The 15,177-nt window shown below is 53.1% G+C and overlaps 1 protein-coding gene across 2 annotated transcripts; it reads left to right on the top strand.

The window, feature by feature from the left end:
- Window positions 1-5,036: 5,036 nt before the first annotated feature.
- Window positions 5,037-8,327, top strand: LOC135607217 (uncharacterized). 2 transcript variants are annotated; one of them, XM_065098851.1, is made up of 2 exons: window positions 5,037-5,413; window positions 5,553-8,327. In XM_065098851.1, the coding sequence occupies exon 2, from the start codon at window positions 6,212-6,214 to the stop codon at window positions 8,090-8,092; it is 1,881 nt and encodes a 626-aa protein (XP_064954923.1). In that variant the 5' UTR covers window positions 5,037-5,413; window positions 5,553-6,211; the 3' UTR covers window positions 8,093-8,327. The 2 variants fall into 2 exon arrangements, with proteins under 2 accessions (XP_064954923.1, XP_064954922.1); XM_065098850.1 differs by having other exon boundaries at window positions 5,498-8,327.
- The last annotated feature ends 6,850 nt before the right edge of the window (window positions 8,328-15,177 follow it).

The raw sequence follows: 15,177 nt of genomic DNA, 5'->3' as shown, positions 1-15,177 counted from the left end.
CTACTGGAATAAAGGGTTGGTGAGACGTATGGAGATTGTGGTGCAATTACTGTGTGCCTAAGGTGTAGGTGTTCTTCCTGCAGTTCTCATCTCCTAGGAATTCCCTTAAAATAAGGACTACTAGCCATATACTTCATTTGATGAGTTGACTTTCGCAGTCTTTATATTTCAACAAGTGGCAGCAGTAAATCTAGCTGTGATGCTGATATCAGTTTGTCATCTTGCTAAACAGCTATTTTTGGTCTTTTTATATGATTTATATAACGAAACAAATAATGACTTATAAACGTGATGCTGATATTTAATTAATATTCAGAAATTACGAGGATCAACTGAGTGTAATGACAAAAACTCTGAGCATCATCACATGCTTCCACAAAATGATCGGAACACAAATCAAAAGGCAAAGCTCACGCCAATGATGCACAATGAATGCTATGATAACTTTTTTAGCCGTGGCCTCGGGGCCGTCGCGGCTTGGTTCGGGTCCGGAAGGCGGTGATCTCCGTGGGGGCGCTCCTCGAGCCCGCTAGATCTCCGAAGGCGATGATCTCCGAAGGCTTCGTACCTGCACAAAGGTCGGGTTGGGGTGCTCGACCCGACCCCTCCGACGATCAAGTGAGAGGAAGATGTGGAGGGGGTTTAGGAGGAGGAAAAACCTCCGTGTGTTGAGTGTGTGATCCCCCCCTTTTGTTCAGGGCTTCGAGGTATTTATAGAGGAGGTTTGATGTTACCCGACGTAGCTGTCTGCAGGGCAGGACTGTACCTTTGGTGGCGTCTGACATTGCCACTGGGGCTGCGTGGGAGACCGGGGGATCGCAGGGCATGGGCGAGCTTCAACCGTTACCTGCTTTTGTCTCGTCCGGCTGTGCTGGGTCACCCGAGGGGGCTGTGGGCTTAGTGAGGCTGACGTCCGGGCACAGACCGTCACGTTTATTGCCCTCCTGGGGCGCCGCGCCTGTCCACGTGCGGGTGACGTCGCCAGGAGCTGGGTCTGCCATTTTTTGTTATATCATATTCCCCCCCCCCCCCCCCCCAAAGGAAGCCATGGCTCGGCTTTGGATGGAGGGGATTCGAGGCGTGGCTTTGATCTTTAAGTGGCAGTTCTCTCCGCGGTTCATGATTGAGACACATGTCTGGGGTGAATAGGCCGCGCCGCAGAGGCGCTTTGGGTGGCATGAGGCCGAGGAGTACGTCTCGGGCGGGCTGGCCGCGCCGAGGAGTACGTCTCGGGCGGGCTGGCCGCGCCGAGGAGGTGGTCTCGGGGACATGCGTCCGAGGAGCACGTCTCGGGCGGGCTGGCCGCGCCGCAGAGGCGCTTTGGGTGGCATGAGGCCGAGGAGCACGTCTCGGGCGGGTTGGCCGCGCCGAGGAGGTGGTCTCGGGCACATGCGGCCGAGGAGCACGTCTCGGGCGGGCTGGCCGCGCCGAGGAGGTGGTCTCGGGGACATGCGGCCGAGGAGCACGTCTCGGGCAGGCTAGCCGCGCCGAGGAGGTGGTCTCGGGCACATGCGGTCGAGGAGCACGTCTCGGGCGGGCTGGCCGTGTCGAGGAGGTGGTCTCGGGGATATGCGTCCGAGGAGCACGTCTCGGGCGGGCTGGCCGCGCCGAGGAGGTGGTCCCGGGGACATGCGTCCGAGGAGCACGTCTCGGGCGGGCTAGCCGCGCCGAGGAGGTGGTCTCGAGAGGTGTAAACCCGAGGACCGAGGAGCACAACGCAGGCGGGGTGACCGCGCAGGTGTGGTCTCGGGATGGCGTAGAGCCGAGGGCCGAGGAGCACAACGCAAGCGGGGTGACCGCGCAGGTGTGGTCCCGGGATGGCGTAGAGCCGAGGGCCGAGGAGCACAACGCAGGCGGGGTGACCGCGCAGGTGTGGTCTCGGGTGGTACGGAGCCAAAGGAGGTGTCCTCGAGCATTAAGCGATCGAGGAGGCCTCGGGCATTATGCGACCGAGGTGGCGGCCTCGGGCATTACGCGACCGAGGTGGTGGACTCGGTAAGCATGGAGCCGAGGCACTCGGCGCAGGCAGGCTGCGACCGAGGGACGTAACCCAGGTGGGCGAGGTAGTGGATATGGCCGAGGAGTTCGGCGCGGGCAGGCTAGCCGCACAGGCGTGTCTCGGGGTTTATGGAGCCGAGGGGCACGACGCAGGCGTACTGGAGGCGCTGGTCTGTCTCGGGAACATGGAGCCAAGGAGCACGACGCAGGCGGTCTGGTCGCGCAAGTGTGTCTCGGGGATGATGGAAGCGAGGAGCACGACGCAGGCGGGCAGGCCGCGCAAGTGTGGTCTCGGTCATCATGCTGCCGAGGAGCACGACGCAGGCGAGCAGACCGCGCAAGCGTGGTCGCGAGGGCCATGCGGCCGAGGAACACGACAGGCGGTCGGGCCACGCCGAGGTGGGTCTCGACAGAGATTGGCCGAGGTGCTCGGTGCAGGCAGGCTACGACCGAGGGACACTGCTCAGGCGGGCAGGCCGCGCTGAGGTGGGATTTCGACAGAGAGTTGCCGAGGTGCTCAGTGCAGGCAGGCTACGACCGAGGTGGTGGACTTGGCAAGCATGGAGCTGAGGGGTTCGGCGCAGGCAAGCCGCGGCCGTGGGGCGTGAACCAGGTGGATAGGGCCGTGGAGTTCGGTGTGGGCAGGCTGGCCGTGCAGACATGTCTCGGGGTTTATGGAGCCGAGGGGCACGACGCGGGCGTACTGGCCGCAGCGTATTGCTGCGCATGGTGCCGAGGAGCCGAGGCAGCGTGCAGCGTGTTGGCTGCGCATGAGGCCGAGGAGCCGAGGCAGCGTGCAGCGTGTTGGCTGCGCATGAGGCCGAGGCAGCGCGCTGCTTGCTGCGCATGAAGCCGAGTGGCCGAGGCAGCGTGTTGGCTGCAGCGTATTGCTGCGCATGGTGCCGAGGAGCCGAGGCAGCGTGCAGCGTGTTGGTTGCACACGGGGCCGAGGGGCCGAGGCAGCGTGTTAGCTGCGCATGAGGCCGAGGAGCCGCGGCAGCGTGCAGGCTGCGCATGAGGCCGAGGGGCCGAGGCAGCGTGTTGGCTGCACACGGGGCCGAGGCAGCACCCTGCTTGCTGCGCATGAGGCCGAGTGGCCGAGGCAGCGTGCAGCGTGTTGGCTGCGCATGAGGCCGAGGAGCCGAGGCAGCGCGCTGCTTGCTGCGCATGAGGCCGAGTGGCCGAGGCAGCGTGCTGGCTGCAGCGTGTTGGCTGCGAATGAGGCCGAGGAGCCAAGGCAGCGCGCTGCTTGCTGCGCATGAGGCCGAGTGGCCGAGGCAGCGTGCAGCGTGTTGGCTGCGCATGAGGCCGAGGAGCCGAGGCAGCGCGCTGCTTGCTGCGCATGAGGCCTAGTGGCCGAGGCAGCGAGCTGCGCTGTCAGCCGAGCAGCTGAGGCGGGCGGCCGCGCACGGGGCCGAAGGGTCAAGGCGCGCGGGCTGGTCGCGCGCGTGGGGCCGACGCGGGCGGGTTGGCTGCGCGCGTGGCCGAGTGGCCGAGACGCGCTGGGCCGGTCGCGCGCATGGGGTCGTGGGGCCGAGTGGCCGAGACGCGCTGGTTGGTCGCGCGCGTGGCCGAGGAGCCGAGGCACGCGGGTTGGTCGCGCGCGTGGGGCCGATGCGGGCGTTTCGGCCGCGAGGTCGAGGCGCGCGGGCTGGCCGCGCGCGTGGGGTCGTGGGGCCGAGGCGCGCGGGTTGGCCGCGCGCGTGGGGCCGAGTGGCCGAGACGCGCTGGCTGGTCGCCCGCGTGAGGCCGAGCCGCGCGCGTGGCCGAGGAGCCGAGGCACGCGAGCTGGTCGCGCGCGTGGGGTCGACGCGGGCGTTTCGGCCGTGAGGTCGAGGCGCGTGGGCTGGCCGCGCGCGTGGGGCCGACGCGCTCGGGCTGGCCTCGCGCGTGGGATCGAGGGGTCGAGGCGCGTGGGGCCGAGGCGCCGAGGCGCGTGGGGCCGAGGCGCCGAGACCGGCCCCAGAAGTCGCTGCTGCTGGTGCAGGTCGGCTGCAGCGGAGCAATCAAGGAGAAAGCTAACGTACCGTCATTTCGGGCCCTCCTTATAGCGTCATTCTGTTACGGTAAGTAACTTTTTTAGCCGTGGCCTCGGGGCCGTCGCGGCTTGGTTCGGGTCGGGAAGGCGGTGATCTCCGTGGGGGTACTCCTCGAGCTCGCTGGATCTCCGAAGGCTTCGTACCTGCACAAAGGTCGGGTCGGGGTGCTCGACCCGACCCCTCCGACGATCAAGTGAGAGGAAGATGTGGAGGGGGTTTAGGAGGAGGAAAAACCTCCGTGTGTTCAGTGTGTAATCCCCCCCTTTTGTTCAGGGCTTCGGGGTATTTATAGAAGAGGTTTGATGTTACCCGATGTAGCTGTCTGCAGGGCAGGACTGTACCTTTGGTGGCGTCTGACATTGCCACTAGGGCTACGTGGGAGACCGGAGGATCACAGGGCATGGGCGAGCTTCAACCGTTACCTGCTTCTGTCTCGTCCGGGCACCACGCCTGTCCACGTGCGGGTGACATCGCTAGGAGCTGGGTCTGCCATTTTTTGTCATATCAAATGGAATCCTTGGAACCTGACAATTTATGCTTGGGGAAAGAATTCGCATCTCCAGGGCAAAGGTCTCAAAATTCCCATCAAACCAGCACGAATTCCAAGGGGAAAAGTTCTCAAAATTCCCATCAAACCAGCTTAAAACTTGACAAAAGCTGCGATCAGAGCCGTCGCGAGGCTTGCCGCGCTTGTCTCGTCGCTCGGAGCGGGACCTGGCGATGAGGCCGGCGTGGCCCCAGCATCCATATCTGATGGCGAATCGGCGGTGGGAGCGTCACAGGCGACTGCAGCGTCCTGAGACGGCCCCGACGCGGAGGAGGTGGGAGATGGGGAGGTCGTGGGTGAGGAGAGCCCCGGCAGAGGAGGCAGATGGCGAAGTCGCTGGAGAGGAAGCGGTGGCGTCTGGGACGGGGCCGGAGGCGGGCTACGAAGATTTGGGCATTTGAGGGGAAGGGGTCGCCGCCGAAGACTCGGGCGTCGCGGCTGCCACGGGGGTGTTGGAGGGGGTCTCAGCGGTAGGGGGCGACGCGGCCGAGGAAAGCGGCGCCGACGCTGGCTCCTGGGCCGCCCCACTGCCGACCGCCGCCAGGACGAGGACAACGAGGAGAAGTGCGTTGAGCTGCATATTTCCGGCGGAGACGGGCGGCCATCTGAAGGCAGAGAGATAGAGGAAGGAGGAAGGGATTGGAGGAGGAAGTGCGTGGAAACAGCATTTACAAGCGGCAGTATGAGGCCGCGATCGTCGGTGGGGGAAAGAGACGTCGAGGTGATCGGTCGGGCCTGTAACGTGGAAACCCGGTGGGCGGTTGACGGGAGATGCAGGTGGCGAAACGACCGCGCATGGAAAGGCTTTAGACCTCCTCGACGATGAAAGGTACCTAATCCAAGACTCGACTTCGTAACTCCCCTACTCTGTGATCGACTACCCACTCTGATACCTTCATTTAATCTTTACAAGTAATGGAGCCCGTTGGTGTCATTTAATCGCTAATCCCATAAACAAGTAAATACAGGAGCGGGACCCACAACGCTCTGAAACGGCTCAATAATGGGTCCCACAAAATTCAGGAGTAGAGGAACGGCACGTAGGACGAGAAAGTCGTTTGGGTGGCAATCGGAGGTACGTTTTTCTCGATCCCTTCTCAATCTAATCGTACCGTTCTCTACCTGGCACTGCGTTCGCCGCGCAAACGGTAACGTGGCGGCGGACGACTCATCCGAGTCACTCAATCTCGGGTTTTCTCATGATCTACCGAACCGACGGTTGGGATCCATCTGGGGATGCAACCAAATCTCGAGCCAACCTAACGGTACCCGAAACGTACCCCACCCGATCTCTTTATGGTCACAGAAGCAATGGGACCCACCAGAGACAGTGGACCAGTCCCTTCTTTTCGACTGCGAACAGAGCTGGTGCCACATAAGTTCGGGACGCGAACCTTTCTACCTCACAAGTATATGGACAAAAAAAAAGGGGGGCGGGGGGGTTTGGGTTTGTGCGCAGGTGATTGTTATGCAAGCAACCCTAAATTAAACGGAACTCTCCAGTTGTTGATTCGGCCGCCCCTGTCGTTCCTTCGAACGCCTTCCAGTGTTCAGACAGTTCTAGGGTTTCGCTTCCCCCCGAACGCGCCCACCGCCGTAATCCGGACCCCGGCCGACGAATTCTCCCATGGACTCCGGCGGCGAAAGGTTTCCTGGCGGAGGCGCCGCCGGCGGGTTCCACCGCGGCGAGGCGATTGCCGCAGTCCAGGATGAGGAACAGTTTTACGGGGACGAGGACGACTTCGACGACCTATACAGCGACGTTAACGTCGGTGAGGGCTTCCTTCAATCCTCCCGCCGGAGCGACGAGCCTTCGCCGGACGCGGTCTTGGCCGAAACTCCTCTGCCTCCTCCACCACCCCTTCCGCCGTCGGCGCCGTTGCCGGAGAAGGCCCATCTCCCTGGGATCACCGGGGAGATAAAGATGGAGAGATCCGCTGGTGTTTCTGTTCAAGAGTTTCGGGGAGGAGGTGGCGAAACGGCTGCTGTGGTGCCGCTGCCAATTCCTGGTGGTGTTAGAGCTGACTTAAGGCAGACTTCTGGACGGACTGGCGAGATACAAGCCCAAACTGGAGGCGGTGGTTACTCTAACGAGGGTCTTCACGGGCAAGGTGGTGGTTTTGGAGGTGAAATGAGGCAAGGAGGAGCGAACACTAATGGTGGTGGTGTGGGGGAAGGGGACTTTGGAGGTAGTACTCTCTTTGTGGGGGAGCTCCACTGGTGGACTACGGACGCCGATCTTTTGGCAGAATTGAGCAAGTATGGTCAGGTGAAAGAGATCAAGTTCTTTGATGAGAAGGCCAGCGGGAAATCGAAGGGTTACTGCCAGGTGGATTTCTATGATCCGATGGCTGCTGCGTCTTGTAAGGAGGGGATGAATGGTCATATGTTCAATGGTAGACCCTGTGTCGTGGCATTTGCTACACCTGCCACGGTTCGACGGATGGGCGAGGCACAACTCAAGAACCAAAATTTGGCAGCACAACAGTCTGGTGGCCCTCCACAGAAGGGCAGGGGCAGTCAGCAGATGGGTGGGAATTATGGAAGGAGTGGTGGCGGCGGCGGCGGCGGCAGCGGCGGCAGTGGAAGTGGTGGTTGGGGGAGGGGTGGTATGGGGAACAGAGGACAGTTGAGGAACCGGATGGGACAAATGGGTGCCGGCGGCAGTCGCAGTATTATGGGAAATGGTGGCATGGTTGGCCCGCCTCCTCCAGTGATGCATCCTGGTGCAATGATGGGCCAGGGCTTTGATCCAACTGGTTATGGTGCTGCTATGGGTAGAATGGGGGGTGCTTATGGAGGGTTCCCTGCAGGGCCTGGTGTTGCTGCTGCTGCTCCATTCCCTGGATTGATGCCTTCATTCCCTCCTGTTGTTGCTCCTCACATGAATCCTGCTTTCTTTGGAAGAGGAGGGATGCTAGCCGGTGGTGTTGGGATGTGGCCTGATCTCAGTATGGGTGCTAGGGTAGGTGAAGAGCAGTCGAGTTACAGGGATGATGGAGCATCGGAACAGCAGTATGGCGAAGTAAGCCATGGAAAGGACAAGGCTTCTGACAGGGATCTACCGGGAGCTTCAGATAGGAGGCACGAATGGGAGGAGGAGATGGGCCATGGGCAGGAGCGGCCAGAGAGGCATTATGATGATAGAGACTTGGTTAGGGAAAGGGATCGGGATCGGGATCGGGACAGGGAGAGGGAGAGGGAGAGGGAGAGAGAGAAGGACAGGGATAGGGTTCGGGATTGGGAGAGGGAGAGGGAGAGGGAGAGGGAGAGGGGCAGGGAGCGGGAACGAGACCGAGGGAGGGAAAGAGAAAGGGAGAGAGACAGGGAGAGGGAAAGAGAGAAGGACAGGTATCGAGATGATCGGGATCGACATGGTGATCATCATAGGCATAGGGATCGTGAGTCCGAGCGTGGTGATGACCGGGATAGAGGAAGATTATCGAGGCCAAGGAGCAAGTCTCGAGAGATTGAGCATTCAAAGAAACGGCGTCTTACACCTGCATAACATGAGTTGTTGGCAACTTGGTTGGGTATGAATATACCAAGCTTTAGACATGCATGCCCATCATCTTGAATCTGGGAGAAGCATGTCTGGCTTGGTTCCTCATTGATGTTGTTGTAGGACTTGTAACTTATCTGATGATGTTAGCAGGGTCCTGTTGTAGTCATTGTTCTTGAGACTAGAGATGTATGTTATCTTATCACTGATGTTTTATTTCAAGTATTTTAGCTTCTTTAAAGTTTGCTTCTTGACAGATGAGCTTGTTGAGCTTCAAGCTTCTATATAGCGCATCTTATAGCACTTTGGCTGAAATGTTTTACATAATGATAATGATCTCTAGGATGATTCCTTTTTCCTACTTAAAATTTCCTTTATGCCTGCATTCAAGTTTTCTTTGCATTAGTTTCTAATCATATCTTGTTTTTTATTATTATCCAATTCACTTGTTGACAAAATTCTATGTGTTAGCTCTACCTAATTGATGACACTGTAACATGTTATTTAATATTCATGCTGAGTTTTTCTTCTATGGATTAGCTTTACCTAATTGATGATGTTAAGATATGTTATATGATATTCACAATATGTTCTTCCTTCTACTGTATCTAGAGGATTGCTTCATGAATAAAGGCCACTTCCCCTCCATTGAGTAGGAAAATTATGGATAGCCTTATGGTTTATAATGGAATAGAGACCTTGTTGTATGCTCAAGGTCCTTAGTGACTCTTTGCTGGTTGTGTTGATGTTCTAAGGTACACTGCCTATGTTTCTCAGTTTCTGAAGTTATGTGCATCCCGGGCTTTTTAATACTTATCGAATGTGTTCACCTAGTATTCTTTTTTAATTGCCTTGGAGGTTGATCCTCCTTGTCTTGCATTAACTTTCTACAATGATGAATAATCAGTTGGATTCGTGATCGTTCTCTGCAGGAAATAGGCATATAATGTAGATGATAACTTTAAGGTTTAACTAACCATTGCTTTTGTGATAATGGACAGAAACATGTAGGAGATTTGTTCAACTGATCGATGTTAGATGATAACTTAAAGATTTTTGTTAGGTTAAAAAATGTACCAAAGATTGATGGAACTTTGAGGATGATGATTCTAACCTGAAATGGTGGTTAATGTAGAGTTGAGGTTGTAAACTGTAGGTTGAAGTGTAGTTGAACATGAATGGAGTTGTAGTGTAGATCATCGACTTCGAAGGTGAAGGTATAAGATTACAACAAACCTCATCTGCACTCTTACAAAGCAGTTGAGTGTCTCTGTTAAATCTTTAAAGAAATGAAGATTGTTCTGTGACAGTGTGTCAGGCCATAGCACAGTGGGAATGACTACAAAATCACCATAGAACTAATTGCTTAGTCATGCACAGATAGTCTATGTTACGTTATGTTATATGCTAAAATAATGACATCTTGTCGTAACTAAGATCATGATTTGAATTATAGATTGTTTTGCTTTGTGTACATCCCTGACATTTCTGAATTTAAACAAGGGTCCAGTTGTTAATTTAGTTTTCAAGTATTCAAATATATGTAGTACTCTAATAAACATCTCTTTCTATTGTTTATTTAGGAACTCTGACCTACCCGTTCACTTATATACCAAGGCATAGCCAGTAGAAGTGTTACTGCACACCAGAAGAGGATGATAGCTGCAAGTGTTTTCACAATCTAATAGACAGTTGTGCTGTGCTATTGTTCTGGGTTCTCTGAAACTAAATTAAACCAAGAATGGTGAAAGTGTAATGTGAGAACCTTTTTGTCAACTCGCATCAACTCCTGTCGATGAAGAAAACCTGGCTTCTTACATGCTTGTGCAGTTTAATCTGTTCACTGGAGCAGTTTGTTGGTGATACAGGTACTTCACCGTAACTTGGTTAGTCAGAAGTTTATAGGTTGCAATTGAGACTAATAGCTTGCTTTAATATGCTTTCTAATGTGTTAATTCCTGTTTGTGGAAAATATGGTGCTGTGGTCTTATCATTTGCAACCGGGTTTTTCTTTTTACTTCAAAAAATTGTTTACAGATTGCTGATATGGAGTGAAAGTCGTGTTTAAGTAATCAGGCCAGGAAATTTTGTCCATCATGAACTGGAAATAAAAATGACATTTTTAACTCAAAAATATGCACTCTATAATTTGTCCATTATCATTTCTAATGTTTGGCAAGTAATCTTTCTTTTGTTTAAGTTCTTGGCATTATCTTCATGTGTTGTTCCTTGGAATCGTCTCAGCAAGCACTAAAAGATAGTGTTTTCTAATTGAAGAGTTTTGAGTTTACATACTATGATATATATATATATATCTGTAGCTCAAAATGCTTCTGGAATCAGCCTTGAATCTGTCCATAGTTTTAGATGAATGTATCGTTGCTTTAAGCTTACTTTATTGCTTGTATGATTAGCCGCAATGTCACAGACAAACTTCGAAACAGGATGTTTGATGTAATGCTTATGTATGTCCGTATCTTTTGGTATGTTCATGCTTTGTACAATATGTAGAGAGACATCCGAAGGCGTAATAGTCTCATTTTAGTAAGATTGGTGGTTGTTTTAGGCTTGTAAATAAATGTTGTATCATGTGAATACTTGTGAGAGATTTTCGGTCTGTAATGGACCATTTTAACCATTTGTTGTGCAACTGTTCAGAGCTTGTAAAGTCTGTTTGTAATTTGCATTGTCTATGAAGTGTTTCCGGAAATGTTTGCTTGTGGATCCCGAATGAGGTGTTTTCTCTAACCCGTTCTCTCTTTTGTGGGTCCTAAGGGACCATGAGAGGCTGTCCTTTGCGGACGGACACACAAGGGTGTCGTACGACTTAGGCAAAACCAGCTAAGTCCGTGACAGATGGTATCAAAGCGGGAGAAGCACTCATAGAAACACTTAGCATGCAAACGTGGGGGACCTAGCGGGATTGTGTTGAGGACAATCAGCACACGCACGACCGTTTGGGGAAAAACGAGCATGGAGATATAGGAAAAAGAGTCGCTCGAAGGAGCGGGCATCTAAGATTGGAATTCAGAGGAATGACTAACCCTTCGCGTAAGAGGCACCACGAGAACAGGCAAGCTTGGAAGAATGTGGAGCGCACAAAGGGTGGGATGGCTGAGTTTGAGCTACGACTCAACGTTGACAACTATACTTGATGGTGCTCAAGGCAAGCGAGGCGCTTGGTAAAGGATGAGACCATGCAAGGTGGAATGAGTTGCTCAACGACCGAAAGAGTTGTGCAAAGCTCACATAGGTGAGGGTAATTGCTAACTCAAAGAATTTGGTACTAATAGATAGGCTTGTATGCAGACGATAGAATATTCGCGGCCATCCCAAGGCAATCGAAACTTGGCACTATAGAGCATTTAAACATTCTCTTCGGCATGTGAAGGATACGTCCGTAGGAGGCTGAAGTGTGCAATGAGTTCAGCATGTTGCTAGGCCTTGAATGGTGCAGCGGGGGCTGTATTGACGTGGAGTCGCAATCTAGCAAGTGCGTTTGCAGGAGGCAGAACAATGCACAGTTTGTTCAGCAAATCGGAGTAGTCCAAGGGGATGGTGGTCTCCGAAACGAAGAGAGATGTTGCTCCAATGGGACAGTTATCCAGGAGGGATAAGTCCTGCCTCTCTAGAGGGAGAATCATGTAGGATGGACCTCACATGTTGAGGAGAAGTACCTCAACAAAAAATAACTCCAGGAAGCTCAATGGACCGAGTAAGCGGCGAGGAGTCGTCGCATGCTCTCGCTTGAGAGAATGCATTGGTGGATGCATTGTGAGATCAAGTGGGGGAGCGACCCAAAGCAACACAAATGAAGGCACACTTGGAATCGATATGAAGATCGGACTCAAGGGAGGGCTGACCCGTGGAATGGTGAGCGCGAGCAAGGGCCACCATCAACTCAATGCAAAAACGAGGAGCAGAGTAACTTGGGTGTAACTTGGCGAAGTACCCAAGCCGCATGAAGGGAGCCAGCATAGAAGATGGGTCATTCATTCTGATGGAGCGGATTCATCTTGCATGGTGTCAAAGACGAAGGGAGCTTCTGGGCACATGCACCTTATCTCGGAGGAGCATTTGATGGAGGAACTAAGGCGACTCAATTTGCGGAGGCGAAGTTGGGTTCAGAAGGCCTTAGTACGGGGCAAGAGGACTCAGAGACGGATACTCTTGAAGAATGTGCCACAGTGTTGCCATTCAAGTTGCCATGAAGGAAGCAATGCACAGCGAAGATTGTGCTGGTAGGGGCAGAGGCCCAGGATCCAAACAATGGTGCACTAATTGCAGCGAAGTCGGGGGACTTCGGGAACTACTAGGCGACGGACTGTCCTAGAGCGGCGCTTCATCTAGGTGTGACCCAAGAGTGGGTGGATGAAGGTCAATTACCAAAGGAGCGAACAAAATCAAAGGTAGAAGATACCCTGCGATGTATTGGCAGAGGCCACACATGGAGGGATCACAATTCGAGTTCATCCCACAAGGATCAGAATGCAATGGAGATGTCACGAGGAGGCGACATGATGCCGCGGATCGTGGTGGAACAGTTCGTGGCAATGTGATACACACGACACAGTCCCGTGAGGGACTAGATCATACGAAGGTATGATCAGGAGCTACTAGAAGCTCTACTTCGGTGAACAACACAACGACAAGAAGGGCTATGGATTTAAGTAGTGAAGGCCATGGCACCGCAGAGGCAGGTCTTCCGTGCGTGCATCGAATTTTGCTTCGGATGAAAGCCTTGGTCATCAGTATATGGGGGTTGTATTCCACTAGGGGAAAAGTTCGAATGCAAGTACCAGTGAGTCCCGTGAGGGACTAGATCATACGAAGGTATGATCGGGAGCTACTGGAAGCTCCACTTCGGTGAACAACATGACGACAAGAAGGGCTATGTATTCAAGGAGTGAAGGCCATGGTACCGCAGAGGCGGGTCTTCCGTGCGTGCATCGAATTTTGCATCGGATGAAAGCCTTGGTTATCAACATATGGGGGCTGTGTTCCACCAAGGGAAAAGTTCAAATGCAAGTACCAGTGAGTCCCATGGGAGGGACTTGATCATACAGAGGTATGATCGAAGCAGCTAGAGAGTTGGACTGCTCCAGAGCTCATATTCGCTTAAGGGAGCCCGACAAGTCAAAGGACAAGGTCGAATAAGCGAACGTTGCTACCAAGGAAGCTAAGGAGAACAGAATCGGTGCAAACCCTACAACGTGATGGCAGAGGCCATGCATGGGAGTTGCAATCTGTCTTTCCATCGACCAAAGGGAGCTGCTTGGAGAGCACGGATGTGTCGAAGCAGGGGGTCGAAAGGGGCAAAGAAGCGACGATGAGTCCAGAGGGACTTAGCTACCCAAAATCAAGCATCAGTTAGAATGGAGGTGGACTCGGAGGAGTGCTATAGAGACATATCTACTGATTGTGATAAAAAGGAATACAGATGTGAGGCGACGGATAGTAGGGCCATGGGCATGGCAGCGCCATGGTACCGCAGAGGCAAGACTTCCGTGAAAGTCATTAATCCCTTGCTCTCATGGAGGGAGAGTGCTTGGTCGTGAAAGGGGCCGAGGAGGTGGAGCATGCAGAGGCAAACTCCAAGTACTAAGACAAGGTTGAAGGGCAGAGGCCAAAGAACTTCGTAAGACCGGTGTCAACGAGCTTCTCATCAAGATAGCCGAAAGTGAAGGATTTCGGGTCATGCAAGAGTGCATGACCAAGGAACGAAGCAGGCGGTACGCGGTGTTGTACCTTTGCTACTCAGTGGAGTAGGCGGCAGGGTTGATGGAGAAGACGGTACAATCCTAGAGGCGACCAAATCTATTAGAGAATTACTCTAAGTTGGGGTGAAAACTTCTTGCATTCCAGAAGTTCAATGGCATTGAGAAGGTGAATCATAGTAGCTAACTCAACGCAAGGAGTGCAAACACTTCAAGTGCTTCAGAAGTGTGAGCAAAGAGCAGGTGAATACCAGTAACCAGCTCGATGCATGGAGTACAACCTCGAGGAAGCGAGCGAAGTTAAGTAACCTTTGCCTTCTCAACCCTTAAGAGAATGGGCGAAATCGAGTACCCCAATTCTCTTATCTATCCAGCAGAGGAGCTCTACACAAGTTCAAAAACCCTTCGAAGATAATGGAAGACAATAGTTGTCAAATCCTCACCAACGGTGATCAGTGCTACTGAGAGTAGATTGTCCGCTTCATTTCCCAACGAAATGTCAATCGAAAGCGGAAGTGATACGAACCTACTTGGAAGTGACAACTAAGTTAAAGAAGAGTCAATGGACAAATTTGTGGAGGAAGGACCCAAAACTTCAGAAGTTTGTGAGGTGATGCTCGTTAAAGCTCCAATAAGTATCTATCCAGTTCAAGCAGCATGAGGCATTTGAGAGACTGGCGTAGTAAGGATGGTCTTTTCCTTCATTTGGAGGATCCGCAGGAACCAACAGGGATCAACACAACTCAGTCAACCCCACACTAGAGTCAGAGTCATTGGCGAGTTGAAACAGCATGGAGGATCAAAGGTTCGACTACTCCAAAACAACAGCGGAGAGCAGTTGGGAGCCAGGAGGCGCATTGCTGCTGGAGCAGAAGATTGAAGACTCAGCAAAGGCAAGGAGTTGCAGTGTCGGCAAAGGCTTCGACAAGGACGTCGAAGGAATAAGTGGGGGAGAATGTCACGGCCAAACTTCGAAACAGAATGTTTGATGTAATGCTTATGTATGTCCGTGTCTTTTGGTATGTTCATGCTTTGTACAGCATGTAGAGGAACGGTCGAAGGCTTAATGGTCCCATTTTAGTAGGGTTGGTGGCTGCTTTAGGCTTGTAAATAAAGGTTGTGTCATGTGGACACTTGTGAGAGATTTTCGGTCTGTAATGGACCATTTTAACTCTTTGTTGTGCAACTGTTCAAAGCTTGTAAAGTCTGTTTGTAATTTGCATTGTCTATGAAGTGTTTTCGAAAATGTTTGCTTGTGGATCTCGAATGAGGCATTTTCTCTAATCCGTTCTCTCTTTTGTGGGTCCTAAGGGACTATGGGAGGCTGACCTTTGCGGACGAACACGCAAGGGTACTGCACGACTTAGGCAAAAC

The sequence above is a fragment of the Musa acuminata genome, chromosome BXJ2-3, assembly GCF_036884655.1.
Source record: "Musa acuminata AAA Group cultivar baxijiao chromosome BXJ2-3, Cavendish_Baxijiao_AAA, whole genome shotgun sequence".
Classification (NCBI taxonomy): Eukaryota; Viridiplantae; Streptophyta; class Magnoliopsida; order Zingiberales; family Musaceae; genus Musa; species Musa acuminata.
This window is presented reverse-complemented; position numbering and strand designations above follow the sequence as displayed.

Bases quoted from the DNA above. Each gene is read 5' to 3' on its own strand.
- LOC135607217 (XM_065098851.1), top strand. From the start codon at position 6,212: ATGGACTCCGGCGGCGAAAGGTTTCCTGGCGGAGGCGCCGCCGGCGGG.